Source organism: Bos mutus, chromosome 13, assembly GCF_027580195.1.
Source record: "Bos mutus isolate GX-2022 chromosome 13, NWIPB_WYAK_1.1, whole genome shotgun sequence".
Taxonomy (NCBI): Eukaryota; Metazoa; Chordata; class Mammalia; order Artiodactyla; family Bovidae; genus Bos; species Bos mutus.
The window spans coordinates 7316323-7344088 of record NC_091629.1 but is presented as its reverse complement, the minus strand read 5'-3'; the positions used below and the strand labels follow the sequence as shown (position 1 = coordinate 7344088).

The 27766-nt window shown below is 37.9% G+C and overlaps 1 protein-coding gene across 15 annotated transcripts in view; it reads right to left on the bottom strand.

Annotated features, from left to right (window-relative positions):
* Positions 1 to 27766, bottom strand: part of PARD3 (par-3 family cell polarity regulator) — a 579453-nt gene that overhangs the window by 203625 nt on the left and 348062 nt on the right. For 6 of the 15 annotated variants that reach the window (XM_070380965.1, XM_070380967.1, XM_070380961.1 and 3 more), the window contains 6 exons: positions 22945 to 23133; positions 21436 to 21606; positions 13302 to 13452; positions 6810 to 6999; positions 2088 to 2239; positions 983 to 1027 (listed from right to left, as the gene is read on the bottom strand). In XM_070380965.1, the coding sequence (XP_070237066.1) occupies positions 983 to 1027; positions 2088 to 2239; positions 6810 to 6999; positions 13302 to 13452; positions 21436 to 21606; positions 22945 to 23133 (898 nt within the window). The remainder of the gene's footprint in view (positions 1 to 982; positions 1028 to 2087; positions 2240 to 6809; positions 7000 to 13301; positions 13453 to 21435; positions 21607 to 22944; positions 23134 to 27766) is intronic. The other 9 variants (XM_070380969.1, XM_070380970.1, XM_070380973.1 and 6 more) reach the window with 4 other exon arrangements.

The following is a 27766-nucleotide window of genomic DNA, read 5'->3' as shown; positions in this document are numbered from 1 at the left end:
ATCTTTACAGAATGTGAAAACTCTAGGCATGTCCACAGTTATCTTTACATATGTATATGGGATACACACTTTCTAAGAAGCCTAAAACTAATTACTATTGCAGGTGAAAAAGGTGAATTGAAGCTAATTAGCACTAAGTGGTGTAACTACATCGTACTGGATCTACAATAATTAAAACTCTATTCCAAACCTATAATAATAAATCAAAATGCTGAGCTGTACAAAGCACATGACTTTAATTACACATAAAGATTTTCCTCTGTTACTGTCATAAGATAACATGTAAGGTAAAATCTATGATGTAAAACCCAGGTCAACATAATCCATTATTTATACAGAAGGATTTAGGTAGCATTTTAGCAGCAAGTCCTAAATAGTTAAAAACAAAAACAAAAAGCTTTTCAAGCACGTTCACAAAGTTAACATACAGATGCAATATATAGCCTAATTCAATGCTATGTTAACAAGGAACTAAAGGCTGCGTTAGTAAAAGAACTAAGGTTTTCTGAGTGACTAATGAGAGCTATATTGAACACTGTCCTTCAGTGAAAATATTTATATATATGCTGTTATCCTCCTAACCAAAATCACCTTTTGACAATCATTTTTTTGGATGTTAAGCTAAGCATCAGATAGATGACTTCAAAACTTAAAGAATCAACCCTAAGAGATCATGCTTTCAGGATTTTGATTTTTTCTTAACCGTGACAAAACATTCCTACACAAATATAATTAAGAGAATCTGGGCTGTGTTAGCATTCCTGAAGCACTAAATTATATTTCCACTTAGTATATACTACATTGATAAACTTCTGCTCGAAGAAAATTTTCCTTTCCTTGTACAATTTGATTTCCTACAATGAAAACATCCATGGCAGCCTGGAATATTTATGTTTACAGCCATATGATTGGCAGCTCTATAATTATGATAAACTCCTTGGACCACAGTTTCTATGGCAACAGTCTAAATGTCCATTCTTACCTGTTTTCTGGTCATCCACTGTATTGAGTTTAGTCTCGTCAGCTACTGTTAAAAGGTAAATGTATAATGGTTAGCCCAGTTAGTCCCACAGCCCAACATGCTTCAACCATTCCCAGATCTTTCCAGTTAGGTGATAATTCTTAAATAATATTTCATGCAAATAATATGAAACATCAAGCAAACATAATCAAAAAAGGGGGAAAAGCCGTGTCTCCATGCAATGCCAGTCATCTCATTTCATGACACGTGTGTTACTGATATGTTAGCATATCATCATTAGCCAGGCAAGTCATCGCCCAATTTCCGTTTATGCATGGGATAAATTAATGCTTTTAGTCTCAAAGTAAAAACAGCCACCAGACAACAGCGTAAATACGTTACAGTTGATTAAGAAAGGGTTTTCTAATCATTCAATCAGTGCATGGATATAATTAATTAATTAATTACTTTTTTTTGTTTGTTTTGGTTTTCTGTGGATTTAGATTTAAAACGAGACACTACCTGATTGGTATGTGATTGAACAACTAGGATTATTTTCCTTCTCTCATTTGCTTCCAAATACTTTCTACAATAAATATGCTCTCAAATTATGATTCCAATTAAAGGCCTTAATTATCAACACAGAAGAGTTTTCATTAAATAAACCTTAAAGGACAGTGATGGAAGGAAAATATCACGAAGTAACCAAACTCTAGACATGGATTGAGATAATGGTTTCTCTCCAAAACTTTTTCTTCTAGTTCAAGAATCCCCACAACCAACCAAATCGTAAGACCAATGAAATTGGTTTTAAACAGCTAACGTGTTAAAACATTTCATTTTTTCAAATAAAGATACATGAACAGAGCATGATATGCACATGTGTTTGTTTCTTTTCTCATCAGAAAACATATATATTAACATATTGCACATGATGTAAACATGCCACTTAGGAGAAATGTAGTTATCTCAAACTTCGAGAAAAACTAATTTTTGCCAAATTGCCTCATTTCACATTTATTTTCTTTATTGCTCACAGTAAACAGACATGTGTTTGGGACCATCAGTTTTCATCCGAAAGCATCTAAACCTTATTTAGATAAAGATTCATGGAGATTGTACTCACTACCTAAATCCATGCTTTTTGATTTTCGCGTTTTAACGAAATCCAATTGACTGGCATCTGAAAATTGCTTTGTGCGTTTTTCTGACATACTCTGACGTCCAAATCCTTCTCGTTGAAAAGCAAGAACTGGATCAACGTCGGGACTCAAAGAGCTGGCGTGAAGAGGAAAGAGAAACAAAAACATTTACTGAAAATAGGAGACATGCCATTCAGCAAAGTTTATCCACACCTGTGTGTATGAATGTGTGTGTGTGTGTGTGTGTGTGTGTGTGTGTGTGTTCCTCAGAAATATTTAAACTAAAGAGTACAAATATAGTCCATCAGAAAAACTGTGGTTGTGTAGGAGACGATAGAAAAACATGACATTAATTTACACTTAGAGCAATTCTTTCTCCATGTGAGAAAGACTGAATATTTGAGGAAAACCTTCATATATTAATACAAATACTGGCAACAAATAAGTGACTACCTGTATTGCAATTTAATAGAAGTTTTAAAAAGGGTTTGTTCTGTGGATTTGTGGTTGGCAAGGGGGAGAAGAGATGGAGGAAGGGTAGACTGGGAGTTTGGGATTAGCAGACGCAAAATATTATTTATAGACTGGGTAAACCACCAGGTCAGACTCTAGAGCACAGTTTGGCATGCTGTTTTATGAGGATGTAGTCTCACTGCAACACTTAAGCAACAGAGAAGAAATCAACTCAACAAATCATAATTAGAACCTATTCAGATGGAGACATTGTGCTGGATACCAAAGTCAAGGTAATAAATAAGAAAAGATCTCTATTCCCTAAGAAAAATACCAAAGCAGAAGCAAGAAGCAGGCACTGGGGATGGGTAGGAGAGTGAACTGCAGTTCAGGATTAAGGCTGGATGGCACTGGATTCATGTGACACCAACACAGTAGCTCCAGCAGAGAAGATGAAGCACAGGGCAGATCAGTGGTGACAGGATACAGTATCAGGTGTCTTTGTGATGTCAGTGGCAGGGGAACCGGTCCTCCTTGTAGAACCCTGGGAACAGTTTCAGAAGCACCACCAGGGGTTGTGAGCCAAGCTGCCAGAATGAACTGGTTTTTGTCTATGCTGAGCACACTGAATAAATAGAGAGCTCTCCCATCTGAGGGTGGAGCACCTTGCATATGTGGTCAGGTAGGAGAACGTCCCTCCACAGCTCACTGGGCACCATAGAATGTGGTGGCCCTCCACCATGTCACCTTCCACTATACAAGCCCTCCTTATGCCTCCGTAGAAACCAGCTTCTCTAATCCCATATTGGCCCTATGAGAAAGACCAGGCATATTAATAAAAAGGTACTGATTTGGTTTGGATACACAGCAGAAATTTAGCTGCAATTCATGGTGCATGAAATGACCTAAACCAAAAATTACGACAAGAAAGACATCAAGGTAGTGATTCCCATCGGATGACGTGGCTTGAATGCTTTGGGTCCCTATGTCTTCATTGGCTCCAGGAAGAGAAAAATGGCCCCACTCACCAGTAAGGGCCAATCAGGGCCACTAAGATAATTCAAGCACCCAAGGGGAAAGCCCTCTGTCAACTGCAAACAGCTATACAAGATGAGTTATTATCACCCAAACAATACTTGCTAACTCAAATTATCGATGTAATGCAAATTATGATAACAGAAATAGGGTCTTTAAAAACCAACCAAAGCCTTAAAAAGGAACTGAAAAATCCTTCTTCATCTTTTCCACCACATAGAGAACAGGGTCCAAGGAGGAGGCAAGACAGGTGCCTGAACTCAAGATATAAGGCAGATCTAATCTCAGGGTCCAGCAAGTTCAGGGGCCACATCTGAGTGAGACCTTACATCAAATACTACCCTGGGCACCTAGCTTGCCCACCCTTCTTCTAACCCAGAGACCGAGCAAAGAGCATCCCACAGTGACTAGGTGTTCAGTCCAAAGCAAAAACAACTTCTGTTATATTCTAATTCATGTTATTTTTTTGCATCCTACAGAAAATCTTTTCATTTTTAATGTGTCATATTTCTCCTATAAAACTTTGAGTAAATATGATGTTCCAGGAAGAAGCAGGGTCATGTTCATCTTGAAGCCTCAGATGCCCCTTCACATCCTACTCTGCTTGGACATATGTGTGTGTATATATATACACATACGTATGCACAGCTCTAGCATATATTATTTATATAAATATATGTGTGTGTGTATTATGCTTAGCTTACCATACTATGCTTATAATTTTCAGGGTACATACACCCCAATTCGGAAACACAGCCCTAGAAGTGAAAATTTAAAACCCATATCATTAAAACTATGATCTAATTTTGCAACAGCAAAGAAAGAGTAATTCCTTTAAATACTGGAAGTTGGTCTCTCTAACCATTTTGCATGTACTCATTAACCCTTTTCCATATCATGTGAAATACACTAAACCTGAACTCCAAGTAGGCATCAAATTTGCAGACAAAGCAAATCTGCAATATATTTTTAATAGAAATTATTGGTTAATGGTTTTTCAAAGGTGTGCAAATTATTGTTACTGAAAACTACATATTGCTGTATTTTTTAAACTAATTTTCTGTCCTCTGAAATTACATTGTTACTAATATTAGAATATGCTGTTTTTGCCTTTTTCACCTTACAAACATTGTCTGTTATGTTTCCTAAATCAATTCATGGATTGAATAAAAGGATATTCTGTCAGTGAAGAAATGCAAAGTTTAGCCATTTGACATATTTAACCTTCCACAATTGTGCAGCGAACTGTAAACATACACAATTGAATATGTCAAATGAGTCTGTGAGTTAATAAGCATCTTAAAATAACTAAATATTCTTAAACCATAACATAATTAATTCTGCCCTATCAATATACCTAGTAAACTAATTTCAGACTCAGGAAACAATACACTAGCATACTTCGCAACTTTGTCTGCAGGACTGACAGCTGATTCTTTAAAGAATGTAACCATATCCTGGTCGCCCCCCCAGCATTATTAAAATTCCAGTTATTAATCCTGCCTTATTGCCCTTTTGTTTTCATAACATTTTCATCAAGGATTAGGGAGATATTGTCAGGCTGGAAAAGCTTACATTTTCTGCTGTGATTCAGAACAGCTGCCATTCTTGTTTGGATAACCCTTCATTCATATTCTTTTCCAACTCCTGCACATTCCCCACAGCAAAATCATACAAGTCCTCACCATTTTATGAATCCCCTTAGGGATATTAATGCCACACTCCGGCCCTGTTCGTTATTCATTTATTTTCACCAGTACAGAGCTTCTTAAGGCCCCAAACAGATCTATTCCTATGGCTGCCTTCATAATTCCTCATCACAGTGTCGACTTAAAGGCTTTTGTACCTATGATGAATATTACAAATATTTAATCCTTACTTTGTCATCACTTTCACATTCAGAAAAAGACATAAAATGCAGCAGTAAATGTGACAGCATCTGAGGATTTCAAGTGGTGGGTTTCTCCTTTATATGGCAGTTCTTTCTCTATGCTGAACCAAAAAACTCATTCAAAGATAAGCTATTATCACGTGGACTTGAGTGTAGCTCAAAGCCACAACAATGAAATATCATTTTGCTGACAGATTCATAAAAGACCCCAGAGAAAGGGCAGTAAGAAAATTCGGCTATAATGCTTCACATGGTTTGTGTTAATTGTCACTAAAGCCTTCCATGGTCATCCCTAGGAGGGATGGTCCTTTTGCTTATTGATGTATATAATTACTAGGCATGTAATTGATGTATATAATTACTAGGCACATCCTCATTTCTGTGCTGCCCACTGACTCAATAATATCAAATACTTTTGTCTATTTTAAGGGATAGAGGAGAAAAAATAGGATTCGACTGCCTCAGAAGTCATGATGTTAGACAAGTATAGGGATTTCCCTGGCGGTCCAGTGGATACAGGAGGCGCAGGTTGGATCCTTGGCTGAGGAACTAAGATCCCACACGCAGCATCATGAAGCCAAAATAATAATGATAATAATGATAGAAGTAAGTACAAAGACTAGAACAGTCACAACACTCTGAAAAGAAAACCTGTAAAAGCCTCTTCTCTACTCCCAAAACATAACAACTATTCATCTGGCCAAAGTCATCTAACTGTTACAAATTCTCAGTCACCATTAGGGATTTGCTTAGAATTTATTTCTCGAATAGAAAAACAATTCATCAAATTAACACAGATCTAAAATAATTAAAGGGCTTCCCAGGAGGCGCTAGTGGTATAGAAGGTGACTACCAATGCAGGAGACATAAGAGAGACAGCTTCAGTCCCTGCATTGAGAAGATCCCCTGGAGGAGGGCATGGCAACCCACTCCTGTATTCTTGCCTGGAGAACCCCACGGATGGAGGAGCCTGGCGGCCTATGGTTCATTGGGTTGCGCAGAGTCGGACACAACTGAAACAACTTGGTACAAAATAATTAAAAGTGAAACTTAACAAATGTGTGGGGTTTCGGAGTTAGTGAGAGTTTTCTTGTTGGTTTTGTTCAATTCCTAACCATAGACCTGGAAAGGCTACCACAATTGGGCAGGTTTATGAGGTTGAGGGAAATCTTTTGTTCAGAGTGATAATTATGAGCATTAAAATCATGAAAACAGAACTTAGCTATAAAAGACACCCATTTCACTGAGCTCAATGACAGAATATTTAAACATAAAATCAAGTGTGACTGCAATTACCCAGTGTTTTCCAGCCCTGGAGTGCTCTTACCAATCTGCAGAGTCGCTGATGCCAACCTTGGCCCATGTGCCAGTGTCTGTCGTCACAAATCCTACATCATCATGGGAGCTGGAAGATGACTGGTCAGAGAGATGTGGCGGAAGCACTGGCAACCTGTCATCCTCAATAATGACAGTGTCATCCTGGGGCATATTCACCGTGGGGGACAGCTGGTATTTACCTGTCCAATGGAAAAACAAAAGAGACATTCTAGACATCCATCTAAGGGTGAGATGCATTAATGTTAATACTTTGCTACATCAGAAAAAGTATGAATTTCCAAAATGTCTCAACCTGGTAGAACAAAACAGAATTAAGAAAATTTATTTTTCATAAATGAATGTCCATTGGAGACCTCCAGTCTATTCCTTCTTCTGATGCTATGCAGCTCTGGGTGTGGTATTCCATGTCTCTGGTTTTATGCTTCCTAAGGCCAGAGTTGATCTCTAGAAAGACTTCTAACATGAAAATGCCACATGGATTCTAAGTCGTTAAAGTTGTTTGAAAATTTTTACCAGGAAATTTGGAGGGAAGCCCTGCAGACTTACATCAATCATTTACTGGGCACCTACCACCTAGAAGATCTGTAAGAAAGACAATTTCTGTTTCTCAATGGCTCACAGGCTGAAGAAGGAGACAGACCAGATACAGTGTTAATTGACTGGTGCTGTGACTGATGTCCCACAAGTGCCCTGGCATTCACTAGTGCTGGTAGCTGAAGGCAGAGGATGCTGGAAATCATAGCAAAGTCAACACCTGAGAGGGGTTTTGAATGATGACTGTGATTTATTCTGCTAGAAGAAATGATGACATTCATTACAGACATCAGCAATAGCATCTTTAAATGCACGAGGGAGAAAAGCCCACAGTGCACGCAGGTGACACTTCACAGACAGCAGGAGTGATCTTAAAAGACTAGGATCTCATTGCCGTGAGGTCTTTCAGGCCAAGACACAGGAGCTTGTGAATTCTGATTTATTCAATTAGGATATGGTGTTCTTGGTAAGAAAAGACCCAGAACTGTCCACATTGATCAGTTTCTTTCAGGAAAATCTGCTCAAGTTCACAGATCCGCATGAGAGGTGTTTATCTTTCTTAGGATAAAATTATAATTCAAGGGCCTGAATCCTTATAGATAAAGCTGGGGTCCAAATGCTGCCATCTTCCTGCCCCAAGACACCTACAGCTCTTCTGGCTTCCTCCCCAAACCTTGTGCTGTATTTCCTCTGAGCAAAACTCATGGGCGAGGCTTCAGTTCACATGAATATCTTGAGAAAGGCTGTCCTCAGAGATACATTCATCACAGTGTGATGCAGTCACGCTGGTCTGGCTCTTCCAACAGAGCAAGGAAAATGGACACACTGCCTCTCACCTTACAGGAGGATGGAAACACGCTCATTGCAAGTCCAACATCCACATCTGTGAAATCAGCTCTCCTGGTTCCTATGCAAATAAACAGGACTGCTGCCCTCTCCAAATCCTATCACTGTTCTAAAAGGGTGTCCTTGTCCTCTATGATAAATTACTTTTAAAAACAGCACAACTGCAATGTGACCACAGTTCATGACACTTTAATATCTGTCTTAAGATCTCATTTTTAAACATTCTTAAGAGTGTGTACATAATAATTTTTGTTTTAACACCATTTTGGAAATTAGAGGATGGCATACATATAGACTTGAAGGATTTTAAATATATATTACTGTTCTAGACATTTAAACAAAGGAGAAACACGAAGTTGATAGAGAGTTTTTCAGAACAACCCAAAGCACAATTGCTAGAAATTTCCAATGAATTCATTACTTAGCACCAACTACTCTATTACAGAAATACTATATGTTCACTGAAATCTCTCCTCAGCAAATTATCAAGAAAAATACTCGATTCTGATTTGAAATACATCCATTTTGACAAACTGTAAAAACTAGCAACTTTTTATGAATGTTCATAATAAAAATGGGAGTCAAATTTAATACTTCACTGTTTCCTTTTCCTGAATTCAAATGACTCATTTATGCCCACTCCAGTTTTAGGATATTAGTACAGAAAGACAGAAATCTATTCAATAAAATATCATTCATAAATAAGGTTGAACATGGCAGCACTATTACCCAAAGAAATATTTCCTACTCAAGACATACTTCCCCTCCAAAATACATGTAGACAATGAAAAAACACAAGTTATCCCTAATAGCACACCACTGACATGTCACAGCATTAAATGTCATGTCCTCACACAGGCAAAATTTATTGGAAGAAACTATTATGGTGTAATGATAGCAAACTAATTTCTAAACATAAAAATGAGAACTTGTACGCAATATATTCTGAGAGGCAATCTAGCAAGCAATATGAAATACAGAATGGTTCTGCATGTGACAGTCCTTTTCCATGTTGTTTTGAGTAGAAATATTGTTCCTTAAGTGATCCAAAATTTTATACTTCAATAAACAGGACAAAATGTCCCTCTTAACAGCAAAACAAGGACTCAGCTTTTTTTCTCTCACCCGCGATTCTGGAGGCTAATATTTCAAGTCTTGAAAATACATATTTTTCCATCAATTTTCCACTTTGCAGCAATAACAAACTTGTCAGGAATATTGTTTTGGGATCCAACTTCAGGAACATATTGGGGGTAATAAATAAGTTGTCAAACTACATATTCTACCAAACTCCACCTAGTCTGCAGGTACGTGGCACATCCTGAATGTGAACCCTTCGAGGGCTGACTTCAGAAGCCTTTGATCTGGTTTTCAGTGAATGAACTTTCCTCTTTCCACAACTAGTTAAAAAACAAGCTAAGATTTAAACTGTAGCAGAGTGAAACAATGCGATACAGGATGACTTTACCAAACATTTATTCATCGGTACATTTACATAGAAGGCAGCACCATGCATGACACTAGAAACCAATGAAAACTTTGCCAGTGATTTGACTCACAATAAAAAACATTAATGTTCCATTTCTCTATGTTTAATTTCTAACAAGTTCAAACTACTCTGAACAAAATTATTTTTTAAACTCACCACAAGTATATGAATATAAAAACTACTGAATTACATTTGAAAATGGAGTCAACAGATTTCAGTTGTGCTTTAAACAGAAAAATTCTTCAGATAAAAAATGTTGGAAAACATTTTAAGGCTCCATGCTCCCAAAGGTCAGCTTGTGATGGTGTCCTATGAAGTGCACATGTTGGTGAATTAGCTGCACCTCTTACTGCTATTGTTAGTAGTAGTAGTAGTAGTAGTAGCTAAGACAGTTCAGGATCTGTAAAATACTTTCAAGGCTTTTAAAAGGAAGAAATCCTACGTAGACTCCATACAGATTTCTCTTTGATGAGTGTCCAAGATCACTCCTTGAAAATCCATGAGAGTGGAGAGTCAGCCAATACAGAAGATACCTGGAGAACTCTTGCCTTTGTTTGCAAGTCTGGCTGACCTCACCAAAAGCTAAGGAGATGAATCAGGTTTCAATAACATGGGATTCATGACTCAGAAAAATATACATCATAATTTTGGTTCAGAAACACGGAATTCTGGGGCTTCAGACCTGTCACTTAATTTCTTTAGTCCAAAATTCCCCTGCACAGATGTTAAGCAGGCGGGGGCAAATGGTTTGTAAGGTGGTTTCCTCTGAAACAACTTCTTTGATTTAAATCACAGTGTTGGCCAGAACGGAAGATTCTGCAGACTGTGTAATGCCAGTTGCTTGAAAATGTGGATACTTAAAAATGGATGTTAATAAAGGTTAAATGTCACTAACACTTACTGTGTGATCCCACTAATCCCCAGAGAGGGCTATTTTTAGAAAGAGGAAATAGCCAAGAACAAAATAAAACTAAAATCATCATGGGATCTTGGGGCTTAGCTCTTTTATTTAAGTGCAAAAGTGTGGCTGGTGACATCTGACATGTTCCCAACTAGAATCTCTCCTTTTTTTGGTCTATTTTTTGGAAGCTTCTCTCCTGAGTTATGTTCCCATAGAAATGAGTCAGCTTCAAAGCTCCTTTTGGACCTAGAGTTGCACAGGAGGAATATTCTATGTGAAAATTTACCCTGTCCACATGAAATTAATCATTTCTTAATGTAGTCATCTGGAATTTCAACACAAAGTTCTATCTGAATCATAGCAGATCATGAAGCAGATACCACCACCTCCACTGGTGTCCAAACAGGGCTTAAACGGATAGAAGACAACCACTAACCAAACAAGATCTGTCTGAGAAATTTTCATGCACCCAGATATGGCGCCCATTAGTAAATGAAGGTGCTATCGAGTTTAGCTTAACTGAAATTCAGTGCTTTAATTTCTTATATTTGGTACCTTGCTTTGGTATCTTTTTGTAAGACACTATTTTTTGCAAGATTTCTAACTCTAAGTGGGAAGTGACATTATGAATACTGTTTGTTTCTTAGGGTCAATGATGCTGAAATAGGGACTGACAAGACTAAAGAATTCTCAAATTTTTAAAACTCAAGATAAAAACTCAAATTCAGCACATACATTTATCAGAGTAAAATATATGAGACTCCTAGTTTCTAGCACAACTTGTAAAAAAATGTCTTAAAATATCCAAATCATACAATATCAGTTTGGCCTTCCAGAGAAGGAGTCTGTCACCCCCAGCCCAGAACAGAACCCACAATATATTACAAAGCACAGAGCTGAAAGGGAGGTTACTACCCAGCAGAAGCATCTGGAATTTTAAAGTCCATTACATCTCCAGCAGAGGGAAAGGAAAACAATGCCAACTCTAAAGCAAACTTAGGGCTAATGAGGTCATTACTAACAAAAGCAGGGCACAAGACCAAAGAAAAAGAAGGAATCCTCAACCCATATATACAGCGTTTCCAAAGGTCACTAGGTGAATTGGGGGCTTTTGGTTTGTTTTTAGTTTTAGTTTTTCGCCTTCCTCTGAAGCATCAGGGATTGGAGGCAGGATGCAGGTTACAGGAACTGGTGGACCAATGGTCTGATTCAGTATGGCAAGTCCTATGTTCCTATAATAAAGGGGAAATTACAGCAAATCACTTTGTATGCATACAGATCCAGGGACACATATACTCTCTTTCTCTCTTAAGAGGTCTGAATTTTCAACAATAAAAAAAGCGTTTAATGAAGATCAACTGACACACCAAAACTGGAAAAGTAGGGAAAACCTCACAGCAGTGAGGAGAGTGATTATTAATAAATGAAGGTTAATCTAACACACCATGTGCAATGCCTGTCGTCTGACAGGTATGCAATACCTTCAGCATTCTTCCCCTGCTCACACCACACCAAGAAGATCAAACAAAAATGTTGACAAAATTAAACCAGAGCGCTGGCATGTCTTTATTCTACGTGTAATAAAATAAGAAATGGGGAATTTAGCAGTATGTCCAAATAAGAAAGCTAGAAGGATTAGAGGAAGAACAACAGAAAATTCTACTAGTCATGTTCATATATTTTTCCGATCATGCCTGGTAGAAAGTTCTTTGAAGGCAGACTGTTTCTCTCTCCTCTTTGCATCTACAGCAAAAGTAAATACAGTGTCTTGCCAACAGCAGGCTTTCCATAAACATACACTGATGAAGAAAACAAATTCCTGTCCCAATGAAGCTTCCTAATGGAGACATGGATTGTATTCAATCTCCAGTAAATGTGCTGAGAATGGAGTTAAACTTAGGCTTGTACTTCATATTAGAGGCTTGCAAAACACACCAGCAATCAAAGCATTTTAGGTCACGTGCTATTTTAATCAAAACAGCTTCTTACATTTTAAATTTGACAACTCTCACAAGCTAATCCCAAGATGAGCAACTCAGTAAATCCAACCACTCTGGTGGCAGAGCAAGTCTTTATTAACCGGATCTGTTAGCAGAGAGCTGAACGGCTGCAGAGCAAGTGCTAATAACCTCATTACCCACTGGGGGCCACACAGACAGAATGGTGCTGAATGCAAACAAAGGACGCAAAACACTGGTTTCAGGATTTTCAAATGAAGCCTTTGAAAAAGTCGAGATGCAATTACAACAGGGTAACACTTTAGTCCATAACAACCACAAAATGTGAATATTTCGTATACACATATCTATGTATTTTTTCCTCTCCCTGTAAAGGGTGCTATTATAAAAATATGACTTTGAAATCTTGCCATAAACCTCTAAATTTTGATTAAAAAAAAAAAAACCCAAAACACAGCTTCATTTAACATCTCAGACACACTAAGAATATCTTGATCACTGGAAAGCATTTCTGTGTGATCCCCTTCTTTTTCTCCTTTCCCACGTGTTATAGGATCTAAACCTCACTTAACAAAATCAATGTATCGATTGCCTCTCTTGGCATTAACACTTCCTGAATAATTATAACGAACCTGCTCCTTTTCCTCTTGAAAACATGGGACTCCTTTACATTAATATTACATTAATAACCTCTCTGTGAACCAGTAAAAGCATAAACATAAGATGGGACCAACAGGGTTGTACCTGACTCACCCATTATCCTACTGAGCGCAGCGTTTCTTGTGGGTGATTCATCAAGACCCTCGAGCCCGCTGTAGAGGGAGTGGGAAATCCTTCGTTCTCTATCATCCAACACTGTTTCAATGGGCAGCTCGGGTCCAGAGGGGCTCCCAGGTGACTTCAGCTGCAGAGAAAGATGGAGAAAGGCAAAATCAGAAGTGGAGGCCCAGGAGCAGCGTGGGGGAATTATAACAACTTGCCCAAGGCCTGCATCCAACTGAGTACCAAATGAACTAGAACTTTTCACCCTGTACCAAAATAATTTGTGATGACAGCTCTGCCTAATGACCAACTTTCTGTGCCACTTTACACTGTGCCTCCCATGAAGTTCTGTCAGATTTCAAGCACTGGAGGAAAAATATGTATATTAAGGGCTTTTTTCCAAACTTATCTTGTTGCTTATTTTTTCAGTTTGATGGTTAAGTATCTGTTGAAGTCAATTTAAGTTATGGTTTAATTCAGAACTTTTTATGACATGCTGCTCTGTGCAACACATGCTTTATCATTACCAAAATGGAAGCTGAAATTTAACTCTGCTTTTTACGTTTAGAGTGTGTAAATACAGCTAACCATTAGCACACCATGGTGTGTGTGCAGGGGAGAATGACCACCTACACTCTAAGACCTAAAGGCCACTTGTTAGCTCAGGTGTCTTCAACAACACCCTGAGCCTCCGTTTTTTCTGCTGAAATTAGAAACAAATTCTATTCTCTCATTGTAATCCTAAGTATGAGAGAAAATAAACCATATAGGATAGGGACCTTCCTGGTGGCCCAGTGGTTAAGATTTTGCCTTCCAATGCAGGAGGTGTGGGTTCAATCCCTGGTTGGGGAACTAAGATCCCACGTGCCTCATGGCCAAAAAAAGCCAAAACATAAAACAGAAGTAATACTGTCACAAATTCAATAAAGACTTAAAAACCAAAAAAAAAAAAAAACTATATAGGATATTGACAATACAGAAGTAAAGATTAAGTATTCTAAAGAAGCAGGCAAAGATGCCTATTTCACAAACATACAATCTGCTAGATAAGTGGAGAATATAGGTTGATTCCCATCACTGAGAATTAAAACAGTGAGTGGCATAACAGTTGTGCCTTATAAGTTATGAATTTCATAAAAATAATAGGAAAGAGAAATCTATGCTAGTAAGGCCATGAAACAATAGGGAACAGAACATATAAATACAAATCCTCCCAATGGGGGCTCCAAGGTTAACCACACCTGATGCTTCGGCAAAGGCCTACAGCCAGAGGCAGGGAGGACTTAGGTAGTGGGGGCGGCGTGGAGGCAGGGGCTCCAGCACAGCAAAGCGAACAGTGCACGTTCCAAACACAGAGGAAACCACAACCGTGGCTTCTCCATTGGAACAAATTCTTATTTCTGTTAGAAGCTATCATCTGTTTAATATAAATGAGATATTTAATGAAGTTCCGAATTGTAGACTTATCTCGCCCAGTTTGATAAGCACTGGGGAGATTTAATGCATTGAAGGGTCAACACAATTACAACTGGAGGCACGTCAAACTGCAGGAGAATAATAAACGTGCAGTGCTGGTGAATTAGACTCAATAAGGTTTAAATTGTGAAATGAGGATTTGTTTTATTAGTTTTTTTTTTTTAATTGCAGATTACAACCGACAGCTTTACTGAAAAGAAAATTAAATACTCAAGGTCTCGGATATAAAAAAATAAAAGAATATTTTCTGAAAGGACATGATGCCATAATTCCAGGGGACTCTGGGGAGGCAAAAACAAAAATAAACACAGCAAATACCTGATATCTTTAAAAATAGACATGCATGAGTACTTTTAATGAGCATAATATTAAAGAGACTCACTATACAAGTCTCAACATGCAAAACCTGCATCCTACACAATAATTTATTTCATCATAAGACAGACAACACATCCTTGAGTTTGCTTAACAAATACATTTAATTGAACTACATAACTGCAATTTTTTAGATGATAAACTCTTTATAAAGCATCTTTATGCGAAACCCCTAAATATCCCGAGAGGCTATTTCAGAATTTTATAAAGTCAAATAAAAATTCCATTTAAAGAATTGTACACGCAGGCTTTCCAGAGAAAAACAATAAGATGCCTGTTCATTAGGAAAGTCATACTTGAGCACTTTCCTGGGAAAGCATCTGCACCTCCCCACCTCCCTAACTGTGTCTAATTTGCATCTCAAAAGACAGATTTAAATGAAGACATCAATGGCCTCCTACATAAATATTTAACAGAAGATACAATGCCTTTTAATTTCTTAAAAAAAAAAAAAACAAAAACGATTGGAGTACAGAGTTTTGTTTTAAATCTTTTGATGATTCTTTTTGTTGTTGCAAGCAAAGAGTTTAAGAAAGAAGAGTGTATCACATCGGAGGTGGGAGTGGCCACTCCAAGTAAGGTGGTCCTAGAAGAGTGGGTGGCCTTCCTGCAATATGGTTTGCTCCCAGGCAGACCATATATTCTCCTTATATGAAAACCTTATCAAATTAAGCTTAATTTGAAGAGGACACCAAAATAAAAGGACTGCAATTTTCACTTTGTCTTTTCAGCTGCAAAAAAAATGTTCTTCCATGCAACAGAATTCAGTCCCAAGTAGGAGCAGAAGTTTGGGACCCCATCAACTCCAGTGCTAGGAAAATAGGAACGCCTTTTCACCCATTTAAGAGAATTCAGCTCTAGGCTGCAACAAGATAACCTATACTGGAGATCAGCATGAAGTGATACAGTCTTTTCCCAAAAGAATGTGCAAGTGCACGCCATGGGCCAAGAAATATCCTACACTCTTTGACCAGTCCATTTATTTCATTTCCAGTTGCTAGCCTCACAAAGTAAGAAGCTAAGTGAATAACAAAGATTCATGCCAATCAATATTTATCAGAACTTCATTTACGAAGGCATAAACATTGGGAATTACTCCATACCTAAAAACGATGGAAATATAGCATTCTCTTAAAAAGATATGTGGCTTTTATAATCAGGAAATAATAAGTGCTATTTAATAACAAAAAGCTGGATACTGTCCAATGAATATGCTTTATATTATACACTTGGCCTACTCTTCCTGGGAAAAGGTGAAAGATTGGTTTCTTTTTAAAAACGAATACAATATCTATAGGGCTTTGTAAAATCTCATGTTGTTGTAAGTGTGCATTAGCAGATCAAATCATGTCTTTCCCATAAAGAGAATGTATCCCACCATCTCAACTATAAACAGTGAAAAGCTGGCACAGATACTGCCCTAATCCCCTTCAGCAAGCCTAAAACTGGGTCCGAGTTAGTAATTGGCACGATCTCATTATCTGATATTTCAGTCTTTATAAGCTTATTCTATTTTATCCCCAATTCCTGGCACAGAGCAGGCACTGGGTGAATAATTGGATGAATAAATTCATTTCTGAGTGAATGACTCAGAGTTTCCTTAAAATGGTTTAGAGATATCATACATATAGGCCATGTGGAAGGACACAGCACAACACCGGAAGTAAAACAAAGTTGATTGAGATGAAAAATCACACACTGTAGAAAGTACTGGTTTGGTCAAAAAGTTTGTTCAGGTTTTCCATACCACTTAAAGGAAAAACCCAAACGAACTTCTTGGACAACTCAATGCTAATATCCAAAGGACAAGTTAACACAAAACAATGGATAAAAAGACGGGGTTTAACTTTGGAAAAGAGTGACCAGAGTTTCAGGGCACAGTTCCGGGTTCTGCTTTTATGAAGAACCATTGCTAATGACCTTCATTCCATGTGGTTGAGAGCAAGGACCAGAGTGTAAAGTAAGCCTGGACGCGGCAGACGCAGAACAGATGGCCTACCTGACTCAGGGTTACTGTCCACACTTCCCAACACAGCCAAAGTATCAACTGCCCAAACAACACACATGCCATCAGACCCTCTCATGTGCCTAAGAGGGATGGACACCTCGCTTCTCAATTTCTTAAATTACTTGCCGGCATTAAGCACATCATTTGACCTCCCTGTGTTTATTTCTTCACACATAAAGAGAATCATAAATGATACCTTAGGCTCCTTTCTATTCTAATATAGCTTTCTAATTCTAAGAGGATTAAACTGAGAGACAGAATTCATTTTAAAGTAGTCCTTGGTCAGTTCAGTGAGTTTTGACAAATTGATAAATCCATGTAACATACACCTCTCTTTGGATAAAGGGCATTCCCATTTCCTTATTAAATTCCTCCCTATTATTTCCCACTCAATCCCAACTTGCTCAAAAGCAACCAATGATATTTTCATCCTAGTTTTCCCAGTTCTATATTTTCATATAAATTAAATAATGTTAATAATAATATTAGTAACAGTATAAAAAATTAATAATCCCAACTGATATCACCTTATTCATTGCTATGAAAATGCCTGCTGCGATGATTAACAAGAGCTTATTATATCTATAGGCCAATTTGAGAGAACTGATACTTCAATGATACTGAATCTGCTAATCATGTATCACTCCACTAATTTCGATCTAACTTAATTCTTCAGCAATGTTTTATAGAATTATGAGTACAGAGACTACCTGCATTGTTCAATTCATCCCAAAGTATTTTACAGTTTTTGATATATAGAACAGGATCAGCTTGCTTTGTGGGAAGACAGGTTTTACTGCAGTGTAAACAAAACGGGTTGAGGGGAAGATCCTTCAGGGAGCTGCAGCACAGAGCCCTGCCAGGTGACTGGGCAGCTGCAGGGGATGGAGGAGAGTAGGGAGGAGAGATTCCAGAGGAGGAGGTGACAGAGACAAGAAAGGCATCTGAGAGGTCAGGGTCACCCCAGATTCCCAGCTTCAATTGCAGAAACAGTGGAGCTATTTCTTCGGGGAAGGACAAAGGCAGATGAAGACCTCGAGGAGGAACTCTAAGAAGAAAAAGTAGAGGTGCCTCAGAGACACACCAGTACACGTCTCCACTGAAGAGGGGGGTCTGGAACTAGAATAGGTCCCTGAGATGGTAACATGATCACAGGATTCATCACAACGAACACAGTACCCGAACACCAGGGAACAAAGGTCTCCCAGGGAGCGTGTGCAGAAGACACAGCCTAGGAAATGCCCTGAAGAATACTAACCAATAAAGGAATAGGCAGAAGAGAGCAACCTTAGAGGAGACAGAAGGGCCAGACTGAAGTAGGAGAAAAATGGAGAGAATTGACAGGAAAGGATTCAAGAACGAGGCAGTGTTCACAGACTCCTGAGAAGTCAAGAGGAAGAGACTGAGAAACATCTTCTAGAAAACGTCTCGAATGTGCTGTATGGAAACAAAGAACAGAGACGTGCAAGGGAAGATGTACCTAGTGCAACGAGTTGCCAATTTTTTTTTTTTTTTATCTTTGGCCATACCACACAGAATGTGGGGTCTTAGTTCCCCAACCAGGGATCAAACCTGCACCGCCTGCTTTGGAAGCCCCGAATCTTAATCACAGGACTCCCAGGGAATTCCGCAGAGTTGCTAATTTTTAAAGAAAACATATTGAGATAGCACACAGCACTTCCCACATATAAGAGAGGGCAAGGAAAGATGTGACAAAGCACAAAAGATGAGCCTTTTGCAAATTTTCATCTTCTCTAGCTTGAAATTAAGTATGCAAACCCTTGATTTAAAGATGAGTCAGTGAAATAAAGTTCTGTGATACTGTCCAAGGCCGGACTACACAGCTGATGGATAGACCCAGAAGGAGGGAACTTAGCACATTATTCTGGCTTGAGGTTCATGCAGGACAAGACATGCTCTGGTTACATCAATATTTACGGTAACATAATTTACACATACCCTCTCAGTAATTCAGGGAGATGTTTCTCCAAAGGTAATATATAATATAAGTACAACAGCAGCAAAATCATGTCTTAAGACTTATGGGAAGCTGAAATGAGCTCTTCTGTCTTCATATAATTCTTTAGTTAAATCCTGTCAGTACAAAAGGCTTTTCACTGGTATTACAAAGAGAACACAGCACTCGTGATAAGATTTTTTTTTTATCTAATTGCTTTATAAGCTTACTCTATCCTAAGAAATAGTAATAACCAGCAATGTATGAAAGTGATACCATAAAGAATATTGAATATTAAAGTCTATTACTGCCTACTGCCGCTGTTCCCTTACTTATATCATTTTCATTCACATAAATTCATATGCAGAAGTGAATGAGACAAAAAGATATTGCAGTGGGATTTCAATTCCATGCTTCTTATAGGGAGACAGGGGATCAAATCAGTGCCTTTATCAAAATATTTTCAGGCTAGTACAGGTTTGTTTGGGGAACAAAAGGGAATCCCCTGAACCAGATGAAAGCACGTCAAGATTCAGGATGCTGACCTTGGGTGTGTTTCTCACAGTCTAAGTGCCCATATAATGTTTCAATGCTTTTCTCTGAAGGAAAACGTTGAGAAGGCGACAACAATATGATATACTGTCCAGGAGAACATCCAGGGATGGAACCCCCACCAGTTCTTTTTGTTTGTTTTTTATTTGCACTGGGTCTTAGTTGCAGCATGTGGGATCTAGTTCCCTGACCAGGAATCGAACCCAGAGCCCCTGCACTGGGAGATTGGCGGCTCAGTCACTGGGCCACCAGGGAAGTCCCCCAGTGTTTTTATTCACTGCTATCCCCCAGGATCTAACACATTTTCTCAATGAGCATCAGTCTAATGAATACAGTCTTAGGGAAAATCAAATTCTTCCATTTTTTAAAAAGACCTAATAAAGAACAATGTGTCTTGTGAACTAACTGTGGAGATAGCTCTTTACAGGACTTAACGTTTAAAATATCAGTGAATGATTTGGAAACCAATAAAAATAACCATTCAAGAAAATCAATCCAGTAGCCTAGTCTGAGGGACTAGAATTTATATTTAAGAATGCAAATGTTTTACTTTCACAGTTTTTCACTATGAAGTTTCTAGTTAAGGTGACACTCTTCTCTTGCTGTCATGGAAATTAACTTGTTAATTAACATTAAGTCATTCTTCATTTGGAAAATAAAAATGTAAAAGTAAGTCTATGGTCAATAATTTTTCAAAAATTGGTCACCTCTCCACTAACTACCCCCTGAGCTCAAAGGTATGTTGCAAAATCCAGTTGTATTAACCAATTGGATGAGCCATCATCATGACCTGAAAAGTTTTCTTTATATATTAAACACAGATTTTAAAATTAAGAAAAACACCTAAGCAGGTTAGGTATACTTTCCAGTTTGTGTGATTTGCTAAACATTTTCTCTTAGTTGATTTAAAAGTATGGGGAGTTGAACATAGAGAAAAACAACAAACAATACTTTCAGCAAGCAGGTCCCACCTCTTTCCTATAGATGGCACATACTTTATAAAATGTCTTAAAAAAATCGTGTTTTTTTTTTTTTCAGGTTCTAATATTCATTAACAAATCTATATTTAATTCCCTTTAAATTTTCAAATGCTCTGCTATTGAAACGTAAGTAGTATGTTTCTACTTGGTATGTTTTTGCTATCTGGGAAAACAAAAGCTCACGTTCTTCGAGAAAGAAAACCTTCCCACTCACAGCTGGTTAGACACAGCACAGGTGCAGAACCCACCATGGTTTCATGCAGCAGATATCACTGAACAGCAGGTTCTCCAGAGGAAAATGCCCAGCCCTACAGTAAAGGACGAAGCAGGCCAGGCGTGGGAAGGGAGGATTCCACTTCTGACCACGTCACAAGAGAAACAGGCTCTCCCCCTTGAGGGACTTTGCAAGAGGCACCCAGTCTAGATAAGCAATCGCTGCTTCGGTGTTTCTCCCTCCTGGTTCAACACCGATGAACAGAAAAGAAACGGGACTCTGAGCAGGAATGTGTGGCACCCAGCTAAACAAAGGTGCCTTCCAGATCCCGGCATTAACTCTTGAGGTGGCAACAGAAATATTACTGCATGCTCAGGAATATTTTGAGCACAGAATTAAGAAAATAAATCACAATCTAATGACAATGAAATAAACTCTAGCCACCAGAGATAACTGAGAATCTTCTGCGGTAAAGCCCAGGGACCTGTAATCCTTCGTCCAATGTTAGGAGAGAACTTGGTACTAGGGCCATTTCAGATGCCTTTTGTCTTTCTCATCTTTACCTCAGTGCATTTGCTTATTCTCCTCGCCACAATGAGCTGGATCATTCCTCGCTTGTTCCCTTCAGTGGACATGGACCTCCGGAGGGTTTCCATGGCATCCTGGTTTGTCTTGCCCAACAGGGATTCTCCATTCACTGCTATCAGTTGATCATTCACCCGAAGCCTCCCATCCTGGGAAGGAAGCAGGTAAAAATAAGTGCCATTAAATAGTTTGTGATAAAAGAAGCTGCTTTCCCCTTCGTTAGAAAAATAAAATGAAAACAAAGCAAAAAAAAAAAAGGGGGGGGGGCTTTAATACTAATGGATTATGCCCAATTGAACACTAGCATAATAATGTGTAAGCAGCCCTTGCAGCCTGTGTCTACTTCAATCATTTATACATTTGTAAATCAAGTCATTATCATAATCTGTTTACCAAAATAGCATACTAATTCAAAGGACACAAAGTGATTACTTTCCTGCTTCCACAGACACCCAGAGAGGTTATTTACAACCCAAGACGTGCAAAAGCTCCAGGCTATTAGACAATTGCAGAGAAGAGCAGCACCCCCTCAACAGACAGCCAGGACATTTTCTCTCCTCTGGGAAACAGAAGTGACCCACGAGAGGGGAGGGGAAAGAAGAGGGAGGGATTAACCTTTCCTGTCAGGCAGGTCTGTGCCAGAACCTGAGCTAAGTCTGCAAAGATAATCTTCATTTCACTAGCATGAACCTGGGCTGTGAACTCAGAGATCAAAAATGAGGAGCTGAAGATAAGACTTGCATCCCCAAATGGAACATCACTGAGATTTCAGCAGTTGTTTGATCCTGTTTGGGTTATTAGGCAAAAAGCCAGAAAACATTTAAGTGTTACAGGGGATCAGAAATATGCCATCCCAAAACACACCACTTTGGCATAGGGATTATTCTCAGCGGAAGGCAAGTGAGAAATGTCAGACACAGAGAGAGGGCTCTGTCCTCCGTGCCTCTGGCTGAACCCAGGGGAGAAGGTCCTCCTTGTGAAGGTGCCAGTTCTCTTCTCTCTAACCTGGAAGTGGAGAACAACCCTCACACCAGAGACAGAGACTTACTGAGATGAGTCTTCAGAAACAAACCTTATAAAAGGAGACTTTTCTTCCGTGGGTTCCCTTCAGAGGTTTACCATCCCACAACTGACTGCCCCTGGAAGCCCAAACCGTCTTTCTTCGTCTAATCCCTACTCTACAACTTATCACCATTTGCTAAAATGGTATACAAGCTTCTAAATCTAACTGCTTCCCTAGGTTTTCACTTCTTCCTGGGGAGTCCCCATACACATAAAATTGGAAATTTTACCATCAGTAAAATTTGTAAACTTTTTCTCCTATTAATCTGTTTTTTGTCGGTTTACTTCACAGGCCACAGAAATGAACATACATAGGGAAGAGGAATGATTTCACCCCAACCACTTAAATGTTTCCAAGGAATAGGGCTATAAATTAAACATTTTTGTGAGTGCGCACACGCTTGATAAGACTGACATTGGCTTACTTTCGATGCTGCTCCTCCATTAATAATGGACTTGACGAAGATTCCCAAATCTGCGTGGTTCTCTTTCGACCGGTTACCTTTGACACTGACGCCAAGACCAGCAGATCCTGAATCATTCAGCGGAACTTCAAACGTCAGAAATTCCCGGGTGCCATCAGGTGTGAGAACAGTATCCTCATCTTCTGCTTTCTAACAGGAAACAAAATCGCACAGTTATATTCCAATGTTTCTGTTATTTTGAAGGACTGCTAATGAGCAGTTCTTTAATCATAACAGGCACAGTATTTCCATGGAAGTTCCACAACAGGATCCATGATAACAGCACATACTGCATCCCCTCCAGATGATTCCTGGAGCCAGCTGCTAATATTTTTATGTGACTCTTGTTTCAATACTGAAACAAACCTAAACCAGATTCTGAGAAATATAGGAGAAAAAATGTATCAGAAGGACTAAAGACATGTAGGCTCCTAGAGTTTTGGTTTGTTTTTCTTTTTTGTGGGGGGTTTTCATCTGTTTATATATTCTAAACCACAGGAGAAAAACAGAAACAGCAGGAAATCAAAATAAATATAATTCATTTGTCCCTTTGTTTTTCACTAGAAATTTTCAATGTTATTAATAGCTTAATGTTCATTAAGGGTGTATTATCTTATTCTCAAACAACAAATCCTGATAATACAAAGTCAGCAGAAAAAGGGGTTCATTTTCAGAGAGTTGCTAGAGAGTTTTAACCTTCAACATTTGTGAGACAAAGTAGAGATAAACAACTTTAGAACAAAATTTTTTTCCACAGTACTGTATGATACATACTGCAGCTGGTGGATATTATTCAAGCAATATTATTTAATTAAGAGTTGTATATGCCAATCTTGATTTTGTAATAGTAGACATCAAATGCATAAGAAGATTGCTGCAGAACCCAACACATTTGAGATGCACAAACTTTGCCCAGCTCCTCCCTAAAAGCAAGGAGCAAGTGAATGTCTCAGGTACCTGATGAAAGGCAGTGTGATGACATAGAAGTATTTGGACACTGGAAGAGGACCTTGGTAGTGTTCCCAACTGTACGCTGGCCATCTAGACATGTGGCACTAGTTCTTTGAATCACAACTAAATGCCTCATCTAAGCTTACAAAGTTTTCCTCCTTCTCTTTTCGGACTTTCGGAATATTTTTCCTGCATCCACCTAGTCATTCAGACTGAGATTATCAAAATACGCTTGAAGAATGGTTAAACATCTAATGGTACTTAATGAGGCTGGATTATAAGGCATGCTTAGAAGATTGCACTTTTAAGAAACTGTTCAGTTACACATGTGTAAGCCTACTGCAGAGCAATGGAACTGTGGGCAGACTTCAGCTTTTTTCTTCGCACCTCAACAAATTTTTAAAATTTTTCTAATAATTATCAAAATTAACATAATAATATAAAATAATTGTTAAAAGGCCTTTGGGAAGTTAACGTGCAATCTGAGATATCTCAATCAGATGAAATAATTTTTGGACATACAGAGTTTATCAGTAAGAGTCTTTTTTTAGATTATCATAATACAAGAGGTACATTATCCAAATCCACAATAATGTGATTTATTTGTTGTTTCTAACTTACTAATATTCAATGCTAACACTCACTGTGCCATCTGAAAAGATAGCCTCAAAGTTATCAGGACAAGGTATGTTTAAAAAAAAAAAACTCTAATATGTTAAAAATATGAAAATTATATACTAAAGAATATTTTTAAAAGAACTTGAAAACATACAGAGGGATAGTATGTTAACTATAAAAAGTACCCAAATCAAAATAAATCCTATACCTGTGCATTATAAAAGCCTTCTTACATTTAAAATATTCCAAGAGAATAATTATAGCTCAAATAAAAATCAATGGATTGGGGAAAAATAAACATTAAATATTCTATTAAAATACTGACATCTTAGTTACTATGCAAAAGTATCTTTATATATTTGTTTTGCTCTATAAATTTTATTTTCATCCATATGGTTCAAAACAATTGGAGAGCATAAATAAAAACCTTGCATGAATGAACATAGCTACCTCAATATAAAATGTTTCTGATGTTTGAAATACAAAATAGTTTCAGAACACAATACAGCCCTTCTAGTTTAAATTCAGAGGAAACTGAAAGATAAAATTCACTTTGTGAATCAGAACCAGTACTTATATTCCTGGGAAAACTACATTTGAAAAGACACAGAAACCAAAGACAGTCCCTTACAAGGGCACTTTTAAGTCTGATCATTCAGTACATTTATTTGCCCCAAATCTGGAAGGTTCTTAATTGTCACTTACTGATTTGTAGCTTCAGTTTGATTTTTTAATGTTTACTTACATTGACATTTCCATAATGTTCTACTAAGACTTAAAATTTTCATTTTTCTTCTACTCGAAAAATCAAGATAAGGAGCTGACTGAATACGTGAACAGAAATTTTAATGAAGTTCAAATCATTTCCTGACATGTTGCCCTGCTCCGAACCTGTTTTAAAGGAGACTGTATTCTCCATGGAAAAGTTTCATTTCTTATGAAAACTGCAGGATGGGAGTAACACTCTTTCTCAGCTTTCTTATCGAGTCTTAAGTCATTATTGTCATTAAAACATTTAAGTGAGAGACTGTACTTTTCATTTGATATTGTATTATTAATCCATTTCACTCCTGACATGAGTGAAATTAACACCAGTTTTTACAACTTAATTCTCCAGCAGCAAAATGTTTTTAAAAAATTTGCTCTTCAAAAACTATTTCAAAGTCTACTTTACAGAGAATTTTTCCAAAAATCTTACTAGTATGGGGATCTCTTCATTCTGATACAAGGAGAAGCTAATTTTCTATCATCTTCAACTGTTACTCCATCCAGATTCTGTACTGTATCAACTGTTTCTTGAGTCAAGATTTTTTGTAAAGAAACACAATAAATACTTTGTTTCCCTTTAATTTGCCCCTTAAGCCATTTGGACATGAATGTCACTCAAATATACATCATGTCCCTCATATGCACACGTGATTTTTTTTTCTGTCAATACAATCTGGCATGTTTTCCCTTAGCCATTACTCTATAGGCATTTTTGCCTTCTAATGCCCAGAAAAAAAAAAAAAAAAGAGCATTTTTGCTAAGCATATTAGAAACAGAAAACTTAATGCATAGGCAGTATGAAGGCTATTTATTTTCCCAATAATCCTCAGGATGGCAGAAAAGATGCACACGTATGTGCAGCGAGACAGAAAAATAGCCACAAGTGATCTGCACTAAAGCCTAGTTTTCCTTTCTGCCCCAAACAACAGTCCCAATAGCCGAGGGGACACAGGTGGCCCACAGGCCACTCTGAGCCTGCAGTTAATCTGCAAACTTGGTAGCAAAAAGTAGAAGTTGATTATATTATGTGGCCAAAACATGGTCATTGGGCAGGGATTAGCGCTAGGATGGGCAAGACAGGGCTGAAAATTTTATGATGGATCTTACAAAATAAGTATGGCATCATATTCTCATGCCTAACTTGAGTTTTCATACAAGTTAAAGACAGAATACACTAACTCAACATCTAGAGTTTAAATAATATGCAAGTGTAGCAGACAAATAATAATAACCATTTACAGTTTTAATCAAGAGCAGGATTTTTTAAAGTAAGAGATGGTAGGAAAGGAAAGTGAAGTCGCTCAGTCGTGTCCGACTCTTTGTGACCCCATGGACTGTAGCCTACCAGGCTCCTCTGTCCATGGGATTTTCCAGGCAATAGTACTGGAGAGGATCGCCATTTCCTTCTCCAGGGGATCTTCCCAACCCAGGGATCGAACCCAGGTCTCCCGCATTGTAGACAGACGCTTTACTGTCTGAGCCACCAGGGAAGTCCAAGAGATGGTACTGTGTTTATATTTTAGGCATAAAGGAATAACCCTACAGTTTAAGCTATAGATTTTATTTTATCCCATATGCAAGATGAATGTTTATGCATGATATTTGTGCTGATATTTTAAGGTTAATTACTCTTATTAGCAAAGTTAAAATGTCACATCTGGTTTTATGTGCTCTTTTCTGATTCAAACAGTAGATCTAAAATAAATAATATTTAAAAAATTTTTAATGTTTTGCTTGATGCTACAAATACTGAGGAGGGGAAAAAAAAAAGGTTTTGTACCATTGTTAATCTGTAATGTGAAGCCAGAAAAATCATTTCTCAAAGAAACCCCACAAACCCAAATTGAGGGACATTCTCAAAGTAATTTGCTCTTCAAAAATGAAAACCAAAGATAAACTGAAGAAACGCTCTGGATTAAGAAGGACTAAAGAGACATGACAACGAGACGCCAGGCTGACTGTACAGTGGAAACTGGACCAGAATGCGATGCATGTGTATTCATTCGTTTGTTCACGTCTGCACACCAAGAGGGCCACTAACTGAGACAGCAGGTAATCCAACACTGGTAAGTCGATGTTGGCTTCATGGCTTTGATGACTATAACCTGGTTACATGCAAAATGTCATTCTTTAGGATACACACACTGAAAGGTTTACAGGTGAAGGGGAATTATGTCTACAATTTATCTCAACTCTGAAAAAAATTATACAGTGGAAAGGAAAGATGGAGATATTAGAGGGAGGGAGAGGGAAGAATGGAAGAAAATTACATATCAAATGTGGTTAAATATTAACAAAAAGACAAATATAGTGGAGCTCCTCAGACTATTCTCGAAACTTTTCTGAAAGAATGATGTTTTAGGATAAAAATTACACATAGCAATTAATCCAGAATAGTATTGCTATATCTAAAACAGTCCTTATTTTTAAAACAAACATTACTACC